Consider the following 22,071-nt stretch of genomic DNA (forward strand, 5'->3'; position numbering starts at 1 on the left):
AATGGTTGTAAGTTGAGGGCTACTTGTAGTGAGACATTTCTGGGCCTCAGTCTAGTTTAGATTGATCTTTGGCTGTAATTTATACCACTTTTATTAGAATCTTAGGAAAGGAAGAGGACATTTTTTGATAATCTCAGACATCCAAACTCAAGTATCCCACACAGATGCTTCTCCAGCTTTTGCCTGAACATATCCAAAAAAGGAAACTTACCACTGGTCTTGACAGATCATCCCATGTCATAGAACACAGAATAACAGAGTTGGAAGGAACCCTGGAGGTCTTCCAGTCCAAACCCCTGCTCAAGCAGGAGGCCTTAAACCATTTCATATAAATGCTTGTCAAATGCTTGTATTGTTACACAGTTACTAGGGATCTGCTTTTCTACACTTAAAACCATTTTTTCCTGGAGGCTTTCAAGAAGGGACTGGACAGGCACTTGTCAGAAGTGGTATAGAGTCCCAGCCAACTCTGTTATTCCATTATTCGGTTAAGTAGGCCTTTTCTACTAATTCCGTGTTGTCCTGCAGCAACATCTTTAAGTAGAATTATTATAATTATTATTATAATTATATAGAACCTTGGTGGAGCAGTGGGCTAATGCCTCCTTAAGTAACACCAGCTGCCTGCAATTAGTGCAGGTTCGCATCCCACCAGGCTCAAGGTTGACTCAGCCTTCCATCCTTCCGAGGTAGGTAAAATGAGGACCCAGATTGTTGGGGGCAATTAAGCTGACTTTGTAATAATGCCGCTTGGGGGTGTGTGTGTGAAAGCCCTAATAAGCAGGCATATACATAGAATGAAGGCTACTGCTAAGCTTGTAAGCCGCCTTGAGTCTTCGGAGAAGGGCGGGATATAAATGGAATTAAAATAAAAATAAAAATAAAAAAATCAATAGCCCTGCTGGTGCAGTGGCTAGAATGCAGTACTGCAGGATAACTCTGCCCAAAGTCTAGAGTTCCATCCTGTCCGACTCAAGGTTAACTCAGCCTTCCATTCTTCCATGGTCGGTTAAATGAGGACCCAGATTGTTGGTGGCAATATGTGACATTATACACTGTCCAGAGAGTCCTATAAAGTGCTAAGGAGCTGTACAGTATATAAGTCTAGGTGCTACTGATATTGTCATTTGAGTGGTTTGTATCACAAATCTGTATCCAAACTTTTTCCCCCGTCTAGTATTCAACTAATAGACACACACACCTGCCTTTGTGCATTTTATGAAAACACTGCACAAAAAGAAGGATACAAATGCACATGATTGACCCCGTCCAGTCTGCTGTTTGAGGGGAAGGGGCTCTATCAATACACAGAAAGCCACCAGTAAAATACTGTGGAATGGGGAATTTCTCCGAACCATTGTTTGCTTTGTAAATATTTTATTAGGATTTTTTAACATAACATAAATCATTATAAAACCGAATGTTGTCTGGGTAACATTTATAAAACAGTCCTAAACAATTAATTTCTATAATCTATATTCCATTATGTTAATTTCATTTGATTTCCCCTTTCCCCAACATATCTTTCTTTGCAAAACCTTAGATTAAGACAATTTTATTTGCTTAACAACAGTTAAATATATAGTTTCAATAATCCTGTGTATCATTTTAGTTGCCTTATCATGAATCCTGTCACCATGTTTATTTCAACTTATTCCTCCCCCCCAAATTCTAAATACAATCTTTTTAACACTTAACTATATTTACATTGGTGGATTTCATTCTTTTTTTTCCCCCATACAAACCCTCTCATGCTTTTATATTTCCCAATCAGTAGGTAAAAAAGTAAAAAGAAAGAAAGAAAAAAGAGCAGCTTATTTCTCCCTCCGTGTTTTAAATGTTCTTACAAATAACAATCATTTCAACATTCAGCTACATTTACATTAGTAGATTTGGTCCTGTTTTTTCAAACCATTGTTAATTAGTGATGGTTTGCTGAAGGACATTAGCAGCTGCCTCACTGCTTCATTACACATTAAGGGAAAGTTATAATTTGGCTGATCTTAATAGTTTTTCTCCCTCATAGCTCTACCCAACCTTTTAGACATGAGCTCAGCTGCTTCTCGAACCGCAAATTAAATGAACACTGATAAATCAGTTGGTGCAATGAATTTGGAGATAGACAGAAAGGGGAAACCGGTGTCTACTCTTAAAAAAAACAACCAATCTCAGTTATTGATAGATTTTTGATTGATCCTAGATATAGGAAGAAAGAAAGGATCAAGTCTTTCTCCAGTGTACACAAGCAATATTCAGTGTCCTCCTAGGTTTCTTATTTCATTTTCTAAATCCTTCCTATGCTATCTCATTGTGGATTGGAGTGGTTCACCTTCCATAAAATCATGGCAATGATGCATCAACCAAAACCTTGAAATGTTCAGTGGAAGAGCACCGTATCGCTGGCTTTCTTGAAATTTTATTTTTTAGTTCATACTTATAGTCTGCCTGTCTTGCCATCGAGGGACCCTAAGGCCACTTACCAGACAGAAATGACAATATAAAACATCACAATATTTTTATTATATATTTATTTTCTGCCTAGCTTGCCATCAAGTGACCCTAGGCCACTTTACAACAAGATTTTTATTTTTATTTATTTTATTTTAATTCCATTTATATCCCGCCCTTCTCAAAAGACTCAGGGCGGCTTACAAGCTTAGCTTGTAAGCCATGAAGATGTAGGAGAAGGACAGGCAGACCGGGAGGATGGAGTCAAGAGAGGAATCAGCTTGGAGTCATTAGGTAAAGGTAAAGGTTCCCCCGCACATGCGTGCTAGTCGTTTCCGACTCTAGGGGTTGGTGCTCATCTCCGTTTCAAAGCCGAAGAGCCAGCGCTTGTCCGAGGACATCTCCGTGGTCATGTGGCCAGCATGACTAGATGCCAAAGGCGCACGGAACGCGGTTACCTTCCCACCGTAGTGGTCCCTATTTTTCTACTTGCATTTTTACGTGCTTTCGAACTGCTAGGTTGGCAGAAGCTGGGACGAGTAACAGGCGCTCAACTCTGCTACACGGCACTCGGGATTTGACCCGCCAAACTGCCAACCTTCTGATCGACAAGCTCAGCGTCCTAACCCACTGAGCCACCGTGTCCCTCTGACCTTGGAGTCATTACATTCTCACAAATGGTCTAAGTCTATTTCCTGTCGAATTTCATTAATTTAACCCCAAAGAAAAACACAATGTGAAAACATAAGAAATGTTTTTTGACTTACGTAAGGGATAGTGTCCAACGTATCTGTATTGACAATAATAGGAGCAGGGCTGGCCTGGGAAAGAGAGAGAGAGAGAGAATAACAAGTTTACAGAACTGATAAACTATTTACATCAAAAGCTGTTAGGGCCTCAATCACAAAAAGGTTGATACCCTGGTTTGAATGTCACTGAGGAGAAGAAAAAAAAAACTCCATCCCATAGCAAATCAATAATGCACACTCATTATACAGAGGAACGGAAATTAAAATTTGCATTTTGGCGGTAGGATATACACACGCTCTAAAATCCTGAGTGTAATGCACAGCAGGCTTATTGTTGTGATTCAGGGTCAGCCTGTGGGTTCGGCAGTTGGGTCGGACGATTGAGAGGAGGAGGAGGGGAGTGTTGGAGAGCCTGCAGAGAACAGCCCGGAGGCTTCGCAGAGCCCTCAGCCAGGCCCCTCCCATCTGGTCACTACGCAGACCCAGCTGTGTGAGCCTGACAGCGTGGATGAAGATGACCCACAGCTGGCCCTGTTCAAGGACGCCCGACGCAGGAGGCAGTCAATCAGGAGTAAACAGAGGAAGGCAATGGGGCACCTCGGAAGGAGGCAGAGAGAAGCCACGCCTTGAACTGTTTAAAAGGGGAATGTGTGGGAGAGCTGGTTTGCTGAAGGCAACTGTTTGAATAGCTCCTGTTTCATGGTTCGTGTTTTTGTTTGGCTCTGTTTGCTCTGTTTTATGTTAATAAATTTGGCAGGCTTAGTTCCAGCCTCTTGCCTTTTTGTAAAGGGGTTGTCCCTGCCTTTTCTGCAGGGCCGGTAGTAGGCTGGTACAGAACAGTTATATCCTGATTGCTTATATTGCTTATATTGCTTTTTTTCTTCTTCTTTTGACCTTTTCTTTTAGGTTTTTTTTGGGGGGAAAGGATAATTTTTGGATTGGTTGGCTCATGGCGTAAGAAGTTGAAATCAAATTGCATAATAGGCCGAGGGCCAAAATCTGAGTTCTGCTACGGCACAGAGTTTGTTTTTGGAGAAGATCTGTATGTTATTTCAGTCTAAGTAGTGGGCACCAGAGCAGCAGCATAATATATCATGCAAAATATTAATGAATAGAGTACATTAGACACAACTGTTTTATAGGTTCAACATCAATCTCTGCCAACATCAGTCTCTGAAGATATTCTGAAATAGACAAGTCTTTATGAGTCCACCTTAGGCACGAAAGCCAGCTGGGTGACTTTGGATCAATCTCCAGGAGAAGGTGAGTTCTAATCCTGCCTTAGGTATGAAAACCAGCTGAGTTACTTTGGAACAGTCACCCAGGAGGTAGGGAGTTCTAGTCTCGCCTTAGTCATAAAAGCCAGCTGGGTGACTTTGGAACAATCACCGGGAGACAACGAGTTCTAATCCCACTTTAGGCATAAAAGCCAGCTGGGTGACTTTGAGCCAATCACCAGGAGAAGGTGAGTTCTAGTCCTGCCTTAGACATGAAAGCCAGCTGGGTGACTTTGCAACAATCACCAGGAGATGTTGAGTTCTAGTCCTGCCTTAGACATGAAAGCCAGCTAGCTGACTTTGGGATAATCACCAAGAGATGGTGAGTTCTAGTCCTGCTTTAGATAGAAAAGCCACCTGGGCGTGCTTGGGCCAGTCACTCTCTAAGCCCAATGTACCTTACAGGGTTGTTGCTGTGAGGAAAATAGGAGAAGGAAGGAGTATTATGTGTCTTCTCCATCTTGAGTCATTGATTAAAAATAATAAAGTGGGAATATAAATAAATAAGTATACTTTAGGGCTGCCTAAATCTTGGCTTGGAAAGTTCCCAAATCATTGCCGAATTCTTGCAGGTCCATCCCCGATATGCTTTTCATTCTGCTTTTTTAAAGCATTTTTATTCCCTGACCTCTTTGCCCTGTCCTTCTTTTCTGTCCCAAACACTCTGTATTTTAAGGTCATTCACCCCTCCCCCCCTTATAGTTCTCCAAACATCCTATACACCGCCTGATGAAAAAATAGTTTCCTTCTAGCGAATCTTGTTCTCCCTTGGGTTTAATCAGGTTGCTTAGTATCCTGCTGCTAAGACAAATGGCAGCTGCAATGACAGATTGGAACAGATCATTGGGACCAGGAAGAGCATCTCCCCTCTTTTAAAATAGCAACAGCCCTTAGACTTATATACCGCTTCACAGTGCTTTACAGACTTCACTAAGGGGTTTACAGAATCTGCATATTGTCCCCAACAATCTGGCTCCTCATTTTACCAACCTTGGAAGGATGGAAGGCTGAGTCAATCTTGAGCTGGTCAGGATCGAACTCTTGGCAGTCGGCAGAATTAGCCTGCAATACTGCATACTAACCACTGCACCCCTCCCTCCCTCCCTCCCTCCCTCCCTCCCTTCCTCCCTTCCTTCCCAATAACACTTAGACTTACATACTGCTTCACAGTGCTTTTACAGCACCCTCTAAGCCGGACTCGCGACGTCACGTGACGTTGCACGACGTAACAGGAGTGTTTTGCCATTGCCGGCAATGGGGTGGGCGCGGCTTCCATGTGACGTGTCCGGTCCACGGACCAGCAGTTAGACACCCCTGCTCTAAGCAGTTTGCAGATTCAGCATATTGTCCCCAACAATCTGTGTCCTCATTTACTGAGCTCAGAAGGATGGAAGGCTGAGTCCACCTTGATCAGGTCAGGATTGAACTCCAGACTGTGGGCACAATTAGTCTGCAATACTGCATTCTAACCATTGTGCCATCACGGCACCTTCCTTCCTTCCTTCCTTCCTTCCTTCCTTCCTTCCTTCCTTCCTTCCTTCCTTCCTTCCTTCCCTCCCTCCCTCCCTCCCTCCATTCGCAATAGCACTTAAAAAGAGAGAATTATGTTTCATCTGCGTTGTTAAACAAATTAATTAAATTCACTTTCTGCACCAATAGATAGAGCTCTATGCAGTCATCCTTTGCACTCATCCCTCGCAGCCATTCTCAGTTTTGCAATGCTATGATATACGAACAATATACGCATGCTATATTAGAATAGGCGCGCACAAAATGAAATTTTTCTTATTGCTGCATTATTCTCTAAACATTATTCTGAAATGAGGTGGGGGGGGAAATGGGGGGGAAATGGAGGCAGAGTGGGCAAGATACGGAAAATGAGCAAAGATCCCCCTCACAGTTACTGTCTTGCCCAATCTGTACTTGTAACCTTTGATTTTTTTTTCCTGCCTGAATGTAAAACTTTGCTTTTCTCCACACTGAAACTCATTTTGTTGGCTAGGGCCCATTGTTCAAGTTTCTCAAGATCTTTTTGGATCCTGAGTTTGTCTCCTGGGGTGTTGACTATTCCTGCCAGTTTGGTGTCATCTGCAAATTTGATGAGTTCAATTTCCTCATCTAAGTCATTGATGAAGACTAGTCAAGGAGAGAAGCAATCTAGAACTAAGGAGAAACTTCCTGACAGTTAGAACAATTAAACAGTGGAACAACCTGCCTCCAGAGGCTGTGAATGCTCCAACACCGGAAGTTTTTAAGAAGAGACTGGACAGCCATTTGTCCGAAATGGTATAGGGTTTCCTGCCTGAGCAGGGCATTGGACTAGATGACCTCCAAGGTCCCTTCCAACTTATTATTATTATATTGAAGAGCCCTGGGCCTAAGACAGAGCCTTGTGCTACCCCACTGCTTACTTCTCTAGTCAAGAACAGGTAGGTCTTAATATACAACCATCCGTTCAGTGACTATTTGAAGTCGCAACAGCCCTGAAAAAAAAAGTGATTATGAATGTTTTTCACACTTACGACCCCAGCAGCATCCCCCATGGTTATATGATCAGAATTAGGACGCCTTAGCAAGTGGCTCAGATTTACGACGGTTGCAGTGTCCTGGGGTCATGCAATCACCTTTTGCCACCTTCTGACAAGCAGAAGACAACAGGGCAAGCCAGATTCGCTTAACAATGCTGCCACTAACTCAATAACCCGCAGCGATTCACTGAACAACTATGGCAAGAAAGGTCGTAAAAACGGGGCAACATTCACTTAACAGCTGTCTCGCTGAGCATCGGAAGTTTAAGTCGAGGGCTACCTATAGGCAGATCATAATAAAGGAGTTAGCTTGAACTCTGCACGGGTGACTTTGGTTGTTCACAGGTGCAACTTGCTTGTTTCAATCTCTGGACTACGTAAGGTCTTCTTCAAGTCTTTCCTTAATGGCTCATTTCATCCCTCCCCCAGTTAACTTCTCTCTTAAATTTCCCCAAAGTCTACTTTCCTTTCCACAATCGAGGAAAAGCAAGCAAGGTTGTGGCAGTGATGCAAGCCTCAGTCCTTTGGTACATGCATCACAACGTTGCACACCTAACCAAAGGAATGGAGTTTCTGGCTTGCTAGTGCAACATCTGATGAACCTATTACAGATGCAAAAGCAATAGCACTTAGCAATAGCATGTAGACTCATATACCGATTCACAGTGCTTTACAGCACTCTCTGTATAGTTTATATGGTCAGCTATTTGCCCCCAACAATCTGGGTCATCATTTAACCAACCTCGGAAGGATGGAAGGCTGAGTCAACCTTGAGCCCGTCAGGATCGAACTTCTGACAGTGAGCAGAATCAGTCTGTAGTATTAACCACTGTTCCACCATGGCTCCTATTTATAGCTATAGCAGTAACAGTTATTGGCCCTAACAATTTGGGTCCTCATTTTATTGACCTCGAAAGCATGGAAGGTCTGAGTCAACCTTTAGCAGGTCAGGATCAAACTTGTGGCGGTGGGCAGAATCGGCCTGCAATACTAACCACTGTGCCACCACAGTTCCTATTTGTAGCACCAGCACTAGCACGTATTGACCCCAACAGTCTGGATCCTCATTTAACCAACCTCGGAAGGATGGAAGGCTGGGTTAACCTTGAGCCGATCAGGATCAAACTTCTGGCAGTGAGCAGAGTCAGCCTGCAATACTGCGTTCCAAACACTGTGCCACTATGGCAACCTTTAAATGGATTGAAATGCATGGTAGCTGGGGACCCAGACACTAATTATCCTGGACTCATTTTGTACTTGACTACCTAAGCCAGTGATGGTGAAACTTTTAGAGACTGAGAGCCCAAACTGCAACCCAAAACCCACTTACGTATCGTCAGGTGCCAGGTGGGCGTGGCCTATTGTGTGGGTGTGGCCAATTGGGTGTGTGTGGCCCATTAGGTGGGTGTGGCTCCGGTGATAACAGCAGACTGGGTGGGACTAAAAAGTTCAATCAATCAATTCCAACTTTGTGAGATCTTTTTTTTCACCCACAAGAAGTTGAAATTGATTGATTGAACCTTTTTTTTTTGCACATGGCATTGGAGGCCTAAAGCGAAAAGGTTTAATAAAATCCAACTGAAGGCCTAGGACTGGGGTGACGGCACACATGCCCACAGAGAGGGCTCTGCATGCCACCTGTGGCACGCATGCCATAGGTTTGCCACCATGGACCTAAGCGTTCTCTATCCTGCAATTTATCTTTTTCTATACTTTGGATTAGGGACGCGGTGGCTCAGTGGGTTAAAACACTTGTTGATCAGAAGGTCAGCAGTTTGACGGGTCGAATCCCAAGTGCCGCATAGCAGAGTGAGCGCCTGTTACTCATCCCAGCTTCTGCCAACCTAGCAGTTTGAAAGCACATGAAAATGCAAGTAGAAAAATAGGGACCACTACGTTGGGAAGGTTGGCGTCTAGTCATGCCGGCCACATGACCATGGAGACGTCCTCGGACAAACACTGGCTCTTCGGCTTTGAAACGGAGATGAGCACCGGCCCCTAGAGTCGGAAATGACTAGCACGCATGTGCGGGGGAACCTTTACCTTTACCTTATACTTTGGATTGGACTGAATTTCTGGCCAGTGTGACAGTCCTAATCCTGCAAAGGCCTGGTATTGAAACCCCATCCTCCATGTTCCCCACACTAAAATTTGATGTACTGCCAATATAATATTCAAATTTAGCACTGCATTATTCTGTCTGAATTAAATGCAAATTAAACAGGCAAAGGATCTTTTCAGCCAGCAGAGATAGAAAGGCAGGCAGGCAAGCGGGCAGGAAGGATAGCAGGAAGGAAGGAAGAAAAAAATGTGTCTATTCACATCGCCGGCATCACACTCAAAGAGAGAATAAAAGCTTTTCAAAATAATTATCTCCACACACATCTGTGTTGTATTTTCTTTTCTTTTTTTCCCCCCCGAGGCTGAAGCAAAGGATGTAGATATGAAATATTAATAGATGCCTGTTCTAAAAAGGATGATGATGGTGGTAAAAATAAAATAGTAAAAAGTCAACCAGCAAAGGATTAAATAAATATACTGGATATGGAAGACAATTTCTGGTTCAGATTTCACCTCAACCATGAACTCTCTAGATAGGCAAGTTCTCCATTATTTAAAATAGTTTATAGAATTGTGGCACGGATTAAAGATCCCTGTTACCCCTGAGCATCCTTGCCTGAGTTGAAGATAAGCAGAGTGAGTGTCATACTTGCTCATACAGGTAGTCCTCAAGTTACCACCACAACTGGAGTCCAAAATTTCTGTGGCTAAGTGAGACATTTCTTAGGTGAGTTTTGCACTGCTTTATGACTTTTCTGGTCATAGCTGTTAAGTGAATCACCGCAGTGGTTGAGTTAGTGACACTCTCGTTAAATGAATCTGGGTTTCCCATTGACTTTGCTTGCCAGAAGGTCGCCAAAGGGGATCACATGATCCCCGGATGCTGCAACCGTCATAAATGTGAATCAGTCGCCAAACACCTGAATTTTGATCCCGTGACCAAGGGGTGCCAAGGTTAAAAAAAAATGGCCACAAGTCACTTTTTTCAGTGCCCTTGTAACTTTGAACGCTCACTAAACGAATGATTGCAAGTCAAGGACTTCCTGTACTTGAGTGGAAGACTATTCAAAAAAAGTCAGATCTCTAAATGAGCCAAGAAATCTATATGATTGTCACCACTCAGCAAGTTGGGATTATCCGATCTCGTCAGTCTTATCTGATTCAACTCATTTAGTGACTGTTCAAAATCACAACGGCACTGGAAAAAAGCGACGTACGACCGTGTTCACACTTAAGACCATTGCAGCATCCCCGAGGTCACATAATCAAAATCCAGATGCTTGGCAACTGACTCAACTTTATGACGGCTGCAGTGTCCCAGGGTCCTGACAAACAAGGTCAATGGGGGTGGGGAAGCCAGGTTCAGTTAACCACCGTGTCACTAACTGAACAACTGCTGCCATTGCGGCAAGAAAGGCCATAACATGGGGGAAACCCCGCTTAACAACTCTCTCAGTTAGCAACAAACAATCTAGGCTTAATTGTGGTCGTAAGTTGAGGACTGCTTGTATAGGTGACACTGAGAGATACTCTGGTGGGTTTGAAGAAAAGAAATGATCATATTAATACGGAAACTGAGACGTTTTCAATGCCATGAATTAAAGAGTGGTCTGAATCAAGATTTATCTCAGATGAATATTAAGGTGCTGAACTAGAAGCTGGGAGATCATGAATCCTGGTTTATCCTTAGAAGCTGGCCAGTCCCTAATCCTCGGCCTGACCCTCTATGCAGCCAGTCCCCTATCCAGAGGTTGATGTGGGCGCCGAGCGCGAGGATTGACAGAGGCCTGGCCTGCCTGTTCCTTACTTCTTTTGTTGACAGGCAGGCATTACGGCTAGCTCCATACCTGATGGGAATTAAGATCTCCCTATGGATAATCCAGTGTGGACGGGACCAAACCGTGGTGGGAGGACGGTTTTGGACTGGTCAGCGACCACCTCACTGGTGTGGGAGACCAGTTGGGGTGGGCCTGGCTTAGGACTCCCCTTTTCTCTCTCTGCTCCAGTTAGACTCCTCAGCCGGAGTGAGAGGACGGCTGATGTTGTCCCTTGGAACTCCATCTCAGGTGAGAGCTGAGATGGTTTTGCAGATTGAGAGATATGCCCACTGGACCTCTTCTTTTTCCATCTTTGTACCATCAACGAACAATCCTTTGGCCATATTTACAACATTGGCCCCAAGAGACTATTTGAGTGTTATATGATCCATCGTTATTCCGAAGCGGACTTGTATGCCCTTAGGGCGGTTCCTGCCTTATGGGCGCGACCTGTCGCCTGTTTCCATACTCCCCTTAATGACGGGCCCAAGCTTTGGGACTCCGAGAGGTGGTTGGGCTTGGATAGGGGCCTCGAGTTAAGACGCGCTAAGAGGCCCCTGATCAGATTTTTAGCCAGTTATTTTAAGAGGTTAGGGAGGGGGAGGGAGGGGGGGGTGGGGAGGGAACCTGTAACCGGCACTCAGTCTGGACCTGTTAGAGGTCCTGATGGGACGGGGTTGGGGGAGGTGGCTGCTGGCGCTGGGAATGTGGGGGTGGGGCATCGAATCCCCACGGCGATAGGGTATGGCAGCAGGTGTTTGCACGGAGGGTCATATCAACATCTGGGATCGCGCCCCCGCTATCTTCGAGCGGTGGCGCGCTCTGACCCTCCGGTTAGCACCCTCTTACCCGGGGATGAGGGTGATCAGGCCCCTGAGCTCATGCTGGTCTATTTTAACGCTAGATCCGTAGTTAATAAAGCTCCCCTCATCCGTGATCGGATCAAGGAGGAATGTGCGGATCTAGCGTGCATCACGGAAATTTGGCTGGGCTCGGAGGGAGGGGTGCCTCTCACCGAGTTATGCCCGCCGGGTTTCCGGGTGCTGCACCAGCCACGGGCTCAGGGCAGGGGTGGTGGGGTGGCAGTGGTCATTCGGGAGACTTTGTGTCCCCAGGAGGCCACCATTTTCCAGATGGCCGGGAGTGAAACCCTCCTCTTGAGGTGTGGTCCTCGGGTTCAGTTGGGCTTGTTGCTCACATACCTGGCGCCCAGCTGTGTGGCAACAGCCCTGCCCGAGCTGCTCGACACCCTCTCAGGGTTGGCGGTGGAGTTCCCCAGGCTTATAGTCCTGGGTGACTTCAACCTGCCATCACTGGGAGGGTCGTCGGAGTTAGCTCGGGAGTTCATGGCTTCCATGACAGCCATGGGCCTGACCCAGGTTATTGAGGGCCCGACTCATGAGTGGGGTCACACTCTCGACCTGGTGTTCCTGTCTGGACAGTGGTTGGATGATCTGGGAGGGGGTTCTCCATCCATCACCCCTCTGTCATGGTCAGATCATCACCTCCTGAGGCTGGTTTTCCGTCATGCCATCCCCCGCCACTGGGCGGCGGAGCCGACCAGGTGGTTCCGCCCCAGGCGCCTAATGGACCCAGATCGGTTCCAGAGGGCGCTTGGGCCTATACCTATCACCCTTACCCACAGCCCAGTCGATGCCCTGGTGGAGGCCTGGGAAACGGCAGCCACCAGGGCACTCGACTGCGTTGTACCCATGCGACCTCTGACCCGACGCAGATCCCGTTGGGCCCCATGGTTCTCTGTGGAGCTCCGGGAGATGAAGCGGCGGAGACGAGGTCTAGAGAGCGGTTGGAGATCCAGCCGATCCGAATCCGACCGATTGCAGTTAAGAACCTTTATAAGGTCTTATCTTGCGGCGATAAGGATGGCGAAGTTTAACTACTTTGCCGCCCTTATCGCGTCCGCAGATAATCGCCCGGCCGCCCTGTTTAGGGTGACTCGCTCCCTCCTTAATCAGGAGGTGAGAGAGGATCCCTTACAGGGACGAGCCGAGGAATTTAGTCATCATCTGGCGGACAAAATCGCTCGGATCCGGACCGGCTTGGACTCTGACTGGGCAGAGTCTAATGTGGAGGAATCAGGCGGTCTTGAGCACGTTATCTGGAATGAGTTCGACCCTGTTTCCCCTGATGATGTGGACAGGATCATGGGGAGACTGAGCACCACCACCTGTTTGTTGGATCCGTGCCCCTCCTGGCTAGCTTATGCGGCTCGGGAGGGAACACGAGGCTGGTTCCATGCAGTAATAACTGCTTCCTTGAAGGAGGGTGTCTTTCCTGCCGCCTTGAAGGAGGCAGTGGTGAGACCCCTTCTCAAGAAGCCTGCTTTGGACCCGGCTCTTTTAAACAACTACCGTCCAGTCTCCAACCTTCGCTTTCTGGCGAAGGTTGTTGAGAGCGTGGTGGCGCATCAGCTCCCTCTGTTCCTGGAGGAAACTGATTATCTGGACCCGTACCAATCGGGCTTCAGGCCCGGACACAGCACGGAGACAGCATTGGTCGCGCTGGTGAATGATCTCTGGAGGGCTAGGGACAGGGGTTGCTCCTCTGTCCTGGTCCTATTAGATCTCTCAGCGGCGTTCGATACCATCGACCATGGTATCCTACTGCGGCGTCTCGGGGGGCTGGGAGTGGGAGGCACCATTCTACGGTGGTTCTCCTCCTACCTCCAGGGCCGCTCGCAGTCGGTGTTGACAGGAGGGCAGAGATCCGCCCCGAGGTCTCTCATTTGTGGAGTTCCTCAGGGGTCGGTTCTCTCGCCTCTCCTGTTCAACATCTATATGAAGCCGCTGGGCGAGATCATTCGTGGTTTTGGGGTGGGGTATCATCAGTACGCTGATGATACCCAACTTTTTCTTTCCACCCCGAACCAACCCAGTGATGCCCTCTCCGTGATGTCCCGGTGCCTGGAGGCGGTTCAGGTCTGGATGGGGAGAAACAGGCTTCGTCTCAATCCCGCCAAAACTGAGTGGCTGTGCATATCGGCATCTCGGGTTAACCAAGTTATTCCATCCTTAATGATGGGGGGTGAGGTGTTACCCCCCGTCGATAGGGCTCGCAACTTGGGCGTCCTCCTGGATTCACGGCTCAATTTTGAAGACCATATAGGAGCCGTGACCAGGGGGGCTTCTGCTCAGGTTCGCCTGGTGCGCCAGTTGCGTCCCTATCTGGACCGAGACGCCCTATGCACAGTTACTCACGCGCTTGTGACCTCCCGTTTGGACTACTGTAACGCTCTCTACATGGGGCTGCCCTTGAAGACCACTCGGAGGCTTCAACTGGTGCAGAATGCGGCCGCGCGAGTTGTAATGGGGGTTTCCCGATACTCCCATGTAACACCTCTACTCCGTGAGCTGCATTGGCTTCCGGTTGCCCTCCGGGTGAAATTCAAGGTGCTGGTCATCACCTATAAAGCCCTACATGGCCTGGGTCCGGGATATCTGAGGGAACACCTGCTGCCGGCATCAAACGCCCTTCGCCCAGTGCGCTCCCACAGGGAGGGTCTGCTCAGGGTCCCGCCGGTAAGAGATTGCCGGCGGGTGACACCCAGGGATAGGGCCTTCTCAGTGGGAGCGCCTGCGCTCTGGAACCAGCTGCCGGTGGAGCTGAGAACTGCCCCCGACCTCCGATCATTCCACCGGGGCCTGAAGACCTGGCTCTTCGAGCTCTCGGGCCCAGACTGAGGAGAAATTTTTAATTTGGGGTTCTTTTTAATTGAGTACAGGGTCAATTTAATATTTTTTAATTTGGTTCTTAATTTTTGTATTTTGGATTTTTAATTCCCTGTAAACCGCCCTGAGTCCTCAGGGAATAGGGCGGTATATAAATATAACTAACTAAATAAATAAATAACAGAATAAACAGAATAACAGAGTTGGAAGGGACCTTGGAGGTCTTCCAATCTTCTAGGCCAGGGCTTGGCCAACCTTGGCTCTTTTATGACTTGTGGACTTTAACTCCCAGAATTCCTGAGCCAGCATGGCTCAGCTTGGAAACCTCTCCCTTTCCCCTCAGCATGGCTGGCTCAGGAATTCTGGGAGTTGAAGTCCACAAGTCATGAAGGGGCCAAAGTTTCCCCCATGCTGGCTCAGGAATTCTGGGAGTTGAAGTCCACAAGTCATAAAAGAGCCAAGATTGCCTACCCTAGTCTATCTAGGGAAAATAGGAAGAGGATCATTATTTGTGCAATATGTAAGATAGGGGAGATGTAAGTCAACTAAATAACTTTCCAGCCCTTATGTTGGAGATTATTAGAGGCAAAGTTTTATAGCACTTTTTGGAAGAAAAACCTATTTGTTGAATGAAAAAGTACATTAACCCAAAGGGACCAAGAAGATATTGGACTGAATAAAGAAGAAAGAAAGAAAAAACAGGATAATGAGATTTCTACAAGTATCATCAGGAATAAATGAGCAGATGAAAGCTACAGGAGAGGATCGCTAAAATAAATTTCTAAAATTAAACCCTGCAAGACCAAATAGACTTTGTGACATCTGTTCATCCGGTAATCTTTTCATTTCCTACGGGCTCTAAGGAAGTGGACCGATGCTTTTCGGATACGTTGAACCACGACTCCCAGAATCCCTAGCCACCAGGGGCATCGGCAGGAAGGATCCAGGAAGTGAAAAAAGCAGGGGTTGTCCAAAAAAACCCCCCATATATCAAAAAGTCAAGATAGAGTGGATGGGAGGGGGCAGCTGACAAGGAGCAAGTAGGGCCATTTCAATGGTGACAGACAGAGGGAGATACTGCATAGGTAGTCCTCGAGTTATGAGCAAAATTGAGCCAAAATATTTTGTCGCTAAGCGAGACAGTTGCTAAGTGAGGTTGGCCCCACTTTACAACCTTTCTTGCCAGAACTGTTTAAGTGAAACACTGCAGTGGTGAAGTTAGTAACACGGTTGTTAAGAGTATCTGGTTTTACCGTTGACTTTGCTCGACAGAAACTTGCAAAAGGGGATCATATGACCCCGGGACACTGCAACCGTCATAAATATGAGTCAGTTGCTAAGTGTCTGAATTTTGATCATGTGACCGTGGGGATGCTGCAATAAGTGTGAAAAGCATTTTTTATAAGTGTGAAAAACGATCCTAAGTTCCCTTTTTCAGTGCCATTGTAACTTCAAACACTCATTAAACAAAGTGCTGTAAATTGAGGACTACCTGTGTCTCAGTCCTAGCCTATATTTCTGAGAGTTAGGAATTCAACAGGTGTATGGCTTCAAATACTACCTGTTAGCCAAAATTAGGGACATCTTACCATCTTGCTTTGTATAAGTTTAACATTCTTTTAACCAGAAACAAAACTATTTAACAAAATCTAATCATGGTTTAAGATTTAGCCACAGGGATGATCAATCAGTAGCTTCAAGGCTATATATGGGCACCTTTGATTTCTTCTTTTTTTAAAAAAAAGTTTTTGTAATAATACTGATAGACAATGAGAAACACTCCAGTTTTATCTATTAAGGATGTGAATAAGGTTCTAAGAGGCAGTATTTTCAATTTTAAACAAAAATCAAGAACACGGGGGGCATGGCTTCAAACCAACATTGGTTTGAAGAAGTTAAGAAGAGGTTGGGCAACTGTTTGTCTGAAGTGGTATAGGACAGACATGTCAAACACAAGGCCTGGGGGCTGGATCCAGCCCGCGAAGTGCTTTCATGTGGCCCGCGAACCCATCCTGGAAACAGTGATGGTCATCTATGCTGAATTTCGTGGTGGTCATCTATGCTGAAATACATTCAGTGTCAGGACCCACCTCAATCCACATCTTAGGAAATAAGAACTCTTGGATGCAAATTTAATCCAAAAGGAAAATGTTTACTAGGATGGAATCGATTGTGGCAATACAAGACGGAATCTAACAAAGTTACATTTCAATCCTATATAAAGCATTCCCATTTCAGCCCCTCCCCTCATCCATTTGGTCAGGCCCTTCCGTGGGAAAGGGAACTCTCCTTGGTTTTATGGTTATTGCTTTCCTTTTAGTTGTAAATGAAGATTCAATCCAGATCTGTCTCTCCCCCTCCCTCCCCCAGTTCAAATGTTCCCTGTTGTTAGAAGATCACCTTAAGTCTATCCTCTCCCCCCCCTTCGGAGAGATGGCAGAATCCCCAGAATAAGCACATTGTTCTACCTATACATTTATGAAATGTGATATAAATGGATTCTGACATTCAGTTTTAGCTCCACAAGGCTGTCTGGAAACAGTGAGGGACTGGCCTGTGCCGCATCGGCACTGCCCCCTGGGCACACGCTAGGGAGGTATCACCCTTTGTGAGGAATGAAGAAATGCACCACCGCATTTCTCTCTTATCATCAGGGAGAATACCCTAATCCCAGTTTTTCTCAGCCTTAGCCACATTAAGACTGGTAGACTTCAATTCCCAGAATTCCTCAGCCAGCCAGTCATGCTGGCTGGCTGGCTGGGGAATTCTGGGACTTGAAGTCCACCAGTCTTAATGTGGCTAAGGTTGAGAAATCCTGTCATGGTCATTTAGCAACGACTGTGTCCAAAGCTTTGCTTACACATTCCAGCAGCGGTTCTGTTTGATCTCTACATCGGAAAGTTTGGCTGAAGTCTGTTAAGCGGAATTAATTAAGTGTTTATTCAGATTAAAGCATGAAATTGATTCCGAGTCATCTGGGGCCAAATGCTTGGCAATTAGCTGAAGTCACTGTTGCATCCTGCCAAACAGCAGAATGAATGAATGAACCAACGAACGAATGCAGAAGAGTTTTGGCAACACCAGCAGAGCTCAACAGCAATCACGGCTGTCAATAGCACACAGATTAATGGCCGGGAGCCCATCTCATCTTCAAGCGAAGAGCTGTTAAGTGGTGTCTCAATTTCCAGTGACAGAAGACATGTAATCAGAAGAAAGAACTTGGCCACTTCTAAGAGAAGAGGGTCCTTAAACTCAGCTGCTGTCTTCAGACATGTTCAAAAAGTTTCCGACGCAGCCAAGGTGACTTTTGTGTATTCTGAGATGAACAGAAGGTAGCTGATCACTTCCCCCCCGCCCCACAAGTTGAAAATAAAATAAAAATAAATCAACACACAAGGAGAGCGAATATCATTGGCTTGTTTGGAGTTACATCTTGGTAAGCATTTTTCAAAGCCTCGGACTGGTTTATTTTGAGATTTTTAGCATACATTTTATAATGCCTTGTAATTCTGCACAGATGACTCAGTGTTATGTAGCTCCCAATGGGCCTTTGGTGTTACTGACAAGATTTGGCCAAGGTCAAACTTCAAACAACTTCGTCAAAGAGGTAGCTATCAAATCTAGTGAGTCCAGAATTGGGCATGAAATGCATTCCTGTTTCAAAACAGCAGGAGGCTTATAAATTACGCATGAGCAAATGAATAAGGCCTTGGGCAATGCAATTATTACAGATGAAGCGATCAAACGGAGAAGGAAGATTTACAGTTAGGCCTACTTAATCCTGGTGGATCACAACTGAACATCTGGATCCGCTAACTCCAAGAGTTGACACTGGAGAACAACAAGATTTATAGTCCGGGTTGGGCTGTGGGGTCCTTGGTGCTCTCCGAGCTTGGTTGTTTTCTTGCAGACATTTCATTACCCAACTAGATAACATCATCAGTCGTAAAAAGGGATTGGGGTTTGTTTACAAAAAAGAAAAAAAGAGAGAGCAATCTTCTAGCACTGATGGTGTTGGCTAGTTGGGTAATGAAATGTCTGCCAGAAAACAGCCAATCTTAGAAAGAAACAAGGATCCCACAGTTCTATAAATATTCTCTTATTCTATCAGTGCCTTCTCCATTTGAGGTTAAATATAATCATAATCATAATAGTAAAGTTGGAAGGGACCTTGGAGGTCATCTAGTCCAACCCTCTGCTCAGGCAGAAAACCCTATACCATTTCAGACAAATGGCTGTCCAGTCTCTTCTTAAAAACTTCCAGTGTTGGAGCATTCACAGCTTCTGGAGACAGGTTGTTCCACTGGTTAATTGTTCTAACTGTCAGAAAATTCCTCCTTAGTTCTAGGTTGCTTCTCTCCTTGATTAGTTTCCATCCGTTGCTTCTTGTCCTGCCTTCAGGCGCTTTGGAGAATAGTTTGACTCCCTCTTCTTTGTGGCAGCCCCTGAGATATTGGAACACTGCTATCATGTCACCACTAGTCCTTTTCTTCATTAAATTAGACATACCCAATTCCAGCAGCCGTTCCTTATATGTTTTAGCCTCCAGTCCCCAATCATCTTTGTTGCTCTTCTCTGTACTCTTTCTAGAGTCTCAACATCCTTTTTACATCGTGGTGACCAAAACTGGATGCAGTACCAAGGCATTGTAAAGTGGTATTACAGAGCCTGGGGGCAGAATCAAAAGAGGACTTAGCCTCAAGTCACTACATAGCCATAAATAGACTAAATCCACTTAACAACCATGTGACTAACTTAACAACTGCAGTGATTCAGTTAACAGCTGTGGCAAGAAAGATCATAAAACCGGACAAACCTCACAACTACTGTTTTGCTTACCAATGAACACAGAACATATAATAATAGAGTTAAATAATAATAGGCAAAACCCATCTAACAACTGTCTTGCTTAGTAACAGAAATTTTGGGCTTCACTATAGTCGTAAATTTGAACTATGGTGCTGGAGAAGACTCCTGCGAGTCCCTTGGACTGCAAGGCGATCAAACCGGTCAGTCCTAGAGGAGATCAACCCTGACTGCTCTTTAGAAGGCCAGATCCTGAAGCTGAAACTCAAATACTCTGGCCACCTAATGAGAAGGAAGGACTCACTGGAGAAGCGCCTAATGCCGGGAAAGATAGAGGGCAAGAGAAGAAGGGGACGACAGAGAATGAGGTGGCTGGATGGAGTCACGGAAGCAGTAGGCGTGAGCTTAAATGGACTCCAGAAGATGGTAGAGGACAGGAAGGCCTGGAGGAACGTTGTCCATAGGGTCGCGATGGGTCGGACACGACTTCGCAACTAACAACAACAATAGTCGTAAATTAAGACTACACATATAAGGATGTCTAAACTGCTCATCTTTCTACCCATCAATTATTTATCTGTCTGTTTATCTATCTCCTACATTTAATAGTTCTCTTCAACCATTTTCTTCGTTCCTCTCTTCTGAAACAGAACCCATTTTCCCAAGAGAAACTCAGAGTCAGAATATATTTCACACTGATATTGTGGCACCAAGCAGATGGCCAGGAAGAACAATTGGCTTTCAGCAGCACACAGAACAATGGTCAACACATAATGAAATGTGATGAACAAGACTTTGACATATTTTTTAATTGGATTCCTGTAACAATTCATCAGAGCTAATTGTGTAAAAGCCATCGACTAATTTTGCACTACATTAGCTCAGTGGTTGGGTTTTATGTCCTTAACACACACACACACACATACACACGCAAACACACAGACACACACACATAAACACACACGCAAAGAGACTCACATCTCTGGAAGCCTTATGTAAAATAAAGCGAGGCTAAATGCTACTCATTATGTAAAAAGAGGATTCTTCATTTTTTTAACGAAAGGATTCATTTTGTTCACTCAAGCAACAAAACACGGTCGACAATCTGAAAAGCCGAATAGGTTTTAAAATTACAATCAAAGCTGACAGCTCATCTTTACATTATTATTATTTTTTACAGATTTCATCACCTCAGAAATATTAAAAAATATTTTAGGCTTATCTTCTGGAGAATTTTGACAGCAGTGCCTTCCTAAAAATATCACTGAAAACGAGATCTTTCAAACCAGTTATAAACACAATTCAACTTCTTTTCATATAAAAGGATCTCAGCAAAGAGATAACGTGCTAACATTTTCTGAAGCAAGGTGCCTCATTATTATTATTATTATTATTATTATTATTATTATTATTATTATTATTATTATTATTATTAAAATTGACATAGAAGACCTCTGTAGAGATTCCTGAGTGGACAAACTCGTTAGATCTTTAGATACAATTCATGGATTGCAATACAGATAGTCTTCAATTTATAACAGTAAGTTTAATGACCATTCAAAGTTTACAACAGCACTGAAAAAAGTGACTTACGACACATTTCATGACCATTGCCACATCCTCATGACGACACGAGCAAAATTCAGATGCTTGGCACAACTGACTCATATTTATGACGGTTGCAGTGTCCCGGGGTCACGTGATCCCCCCTTTTGCGACCTTCTGACAAGCGAAGTCAATGGAGAAGCCAGATTCACTTAACAACCCATGTTGCTAACTTCACAAATGCAGTGATTCATTTAACAACTCTGGCAAAGAAGGGTTGTAAAATGGGGCAAAGTTCACGTAACCACTGTCTTGCTTAGTAATGGAAATTTTGGGCTCAGTCGTAAGTCAAGGACTCCCTGTATAGCCGGATTAGATCCTCCTTTTTTCCTGCTGATGATCTTTCTGCTGACGCAGCCCAGAAATTTATTTGGCCGTCCACATTCTCAACTCATTTTGCAGTCAACTGCTATGCATACCTAAATCCTTTTCTTCCGTTGTTCTGTCTCACACTGTACCCACAATGCTGTACCCTGACAGAGGATTCTTTTTCCCTACGTTCATGATCTTCCAGTTAGAAACACTGAAGTGCCGTTTCCCTATTTTGGACCAATTTTCCAGCAGTGACAAATCCTTTTCCAATATTTCTGAAAGAAAATGGAAGCAACGGATGGAAACTAGTCAAGGAGAGAAGCAACCTAGAACTAAGAAGACATTTCCTGACAGTGAGAACAATTAATCAGTGGAACAACCTGCCTCCAGTAGTTGTGGGTGCTCCAACCCTGGAGGTTTTCAAGAAGAGACGTTTGTCTGAAATGGTATAAGGTTTCCCTCCAAGGTCCCTTCCAACTCTATTATTATTATTATTATTATTATTATTATTATTATTATTATTATTATTATTATTATTATTATTATTATTATTATTATTATTATTATTAATCACACAGTCAGCCAGATGTTCAGACTGGATTTTGCATTTTTGTCTACCTATCGAGTCCTTACCAAGGACCTGGGATAGGCAGATGTGGGTGTTTGATGGTATTACAGATATCGTCGCAGGATGGAAGCAGTTCCTAGTAAGGCTGCCTTTTGCAATTGACTAATAGCGAATTTTTCAATGCCAATGGTGTTCAACTGGTGCTCCAGTT

The 22,071-nt window shown here is 44.9% G+C and overlaps 1 protein-coding gene across 1 annotated transcript in view; it reads right to left on the bottom strand.

Annotated features, from left to right (window-relative positions):
* DLG2 (discs large MAGUK scaffold protein 2) overlaps positions 1-22,071 on the bottom strand; it is a gene marked incomplete at both ends in the record, with an annotated part of 1,055,326 nt that overhangs the window by 304,861 nt on the left and 728,394 nt on the right. Inside the window, one exon of the mRNA XM_083362102.1 lies at positions 3,216-3,269. Coding sequence (XP_083218228.1) covers positions 3,216-3,269 — 54 coding nt within the window. The remainder of the gene's footprint in view (positions 1-3,215; positions 3,270-22,071) is intronic.

This window comes from Vipera ursinii (assembly GCF_947247035.1).
Source record: "Vipera ursinii genome assembly, chromosome: 4".
NCBI classification, from domain to species: Eukaryota; Metazoa; Chordata; class Lepidosauria; order Squamata; family Viperidae; genus Vipera; species Vipera ursinii.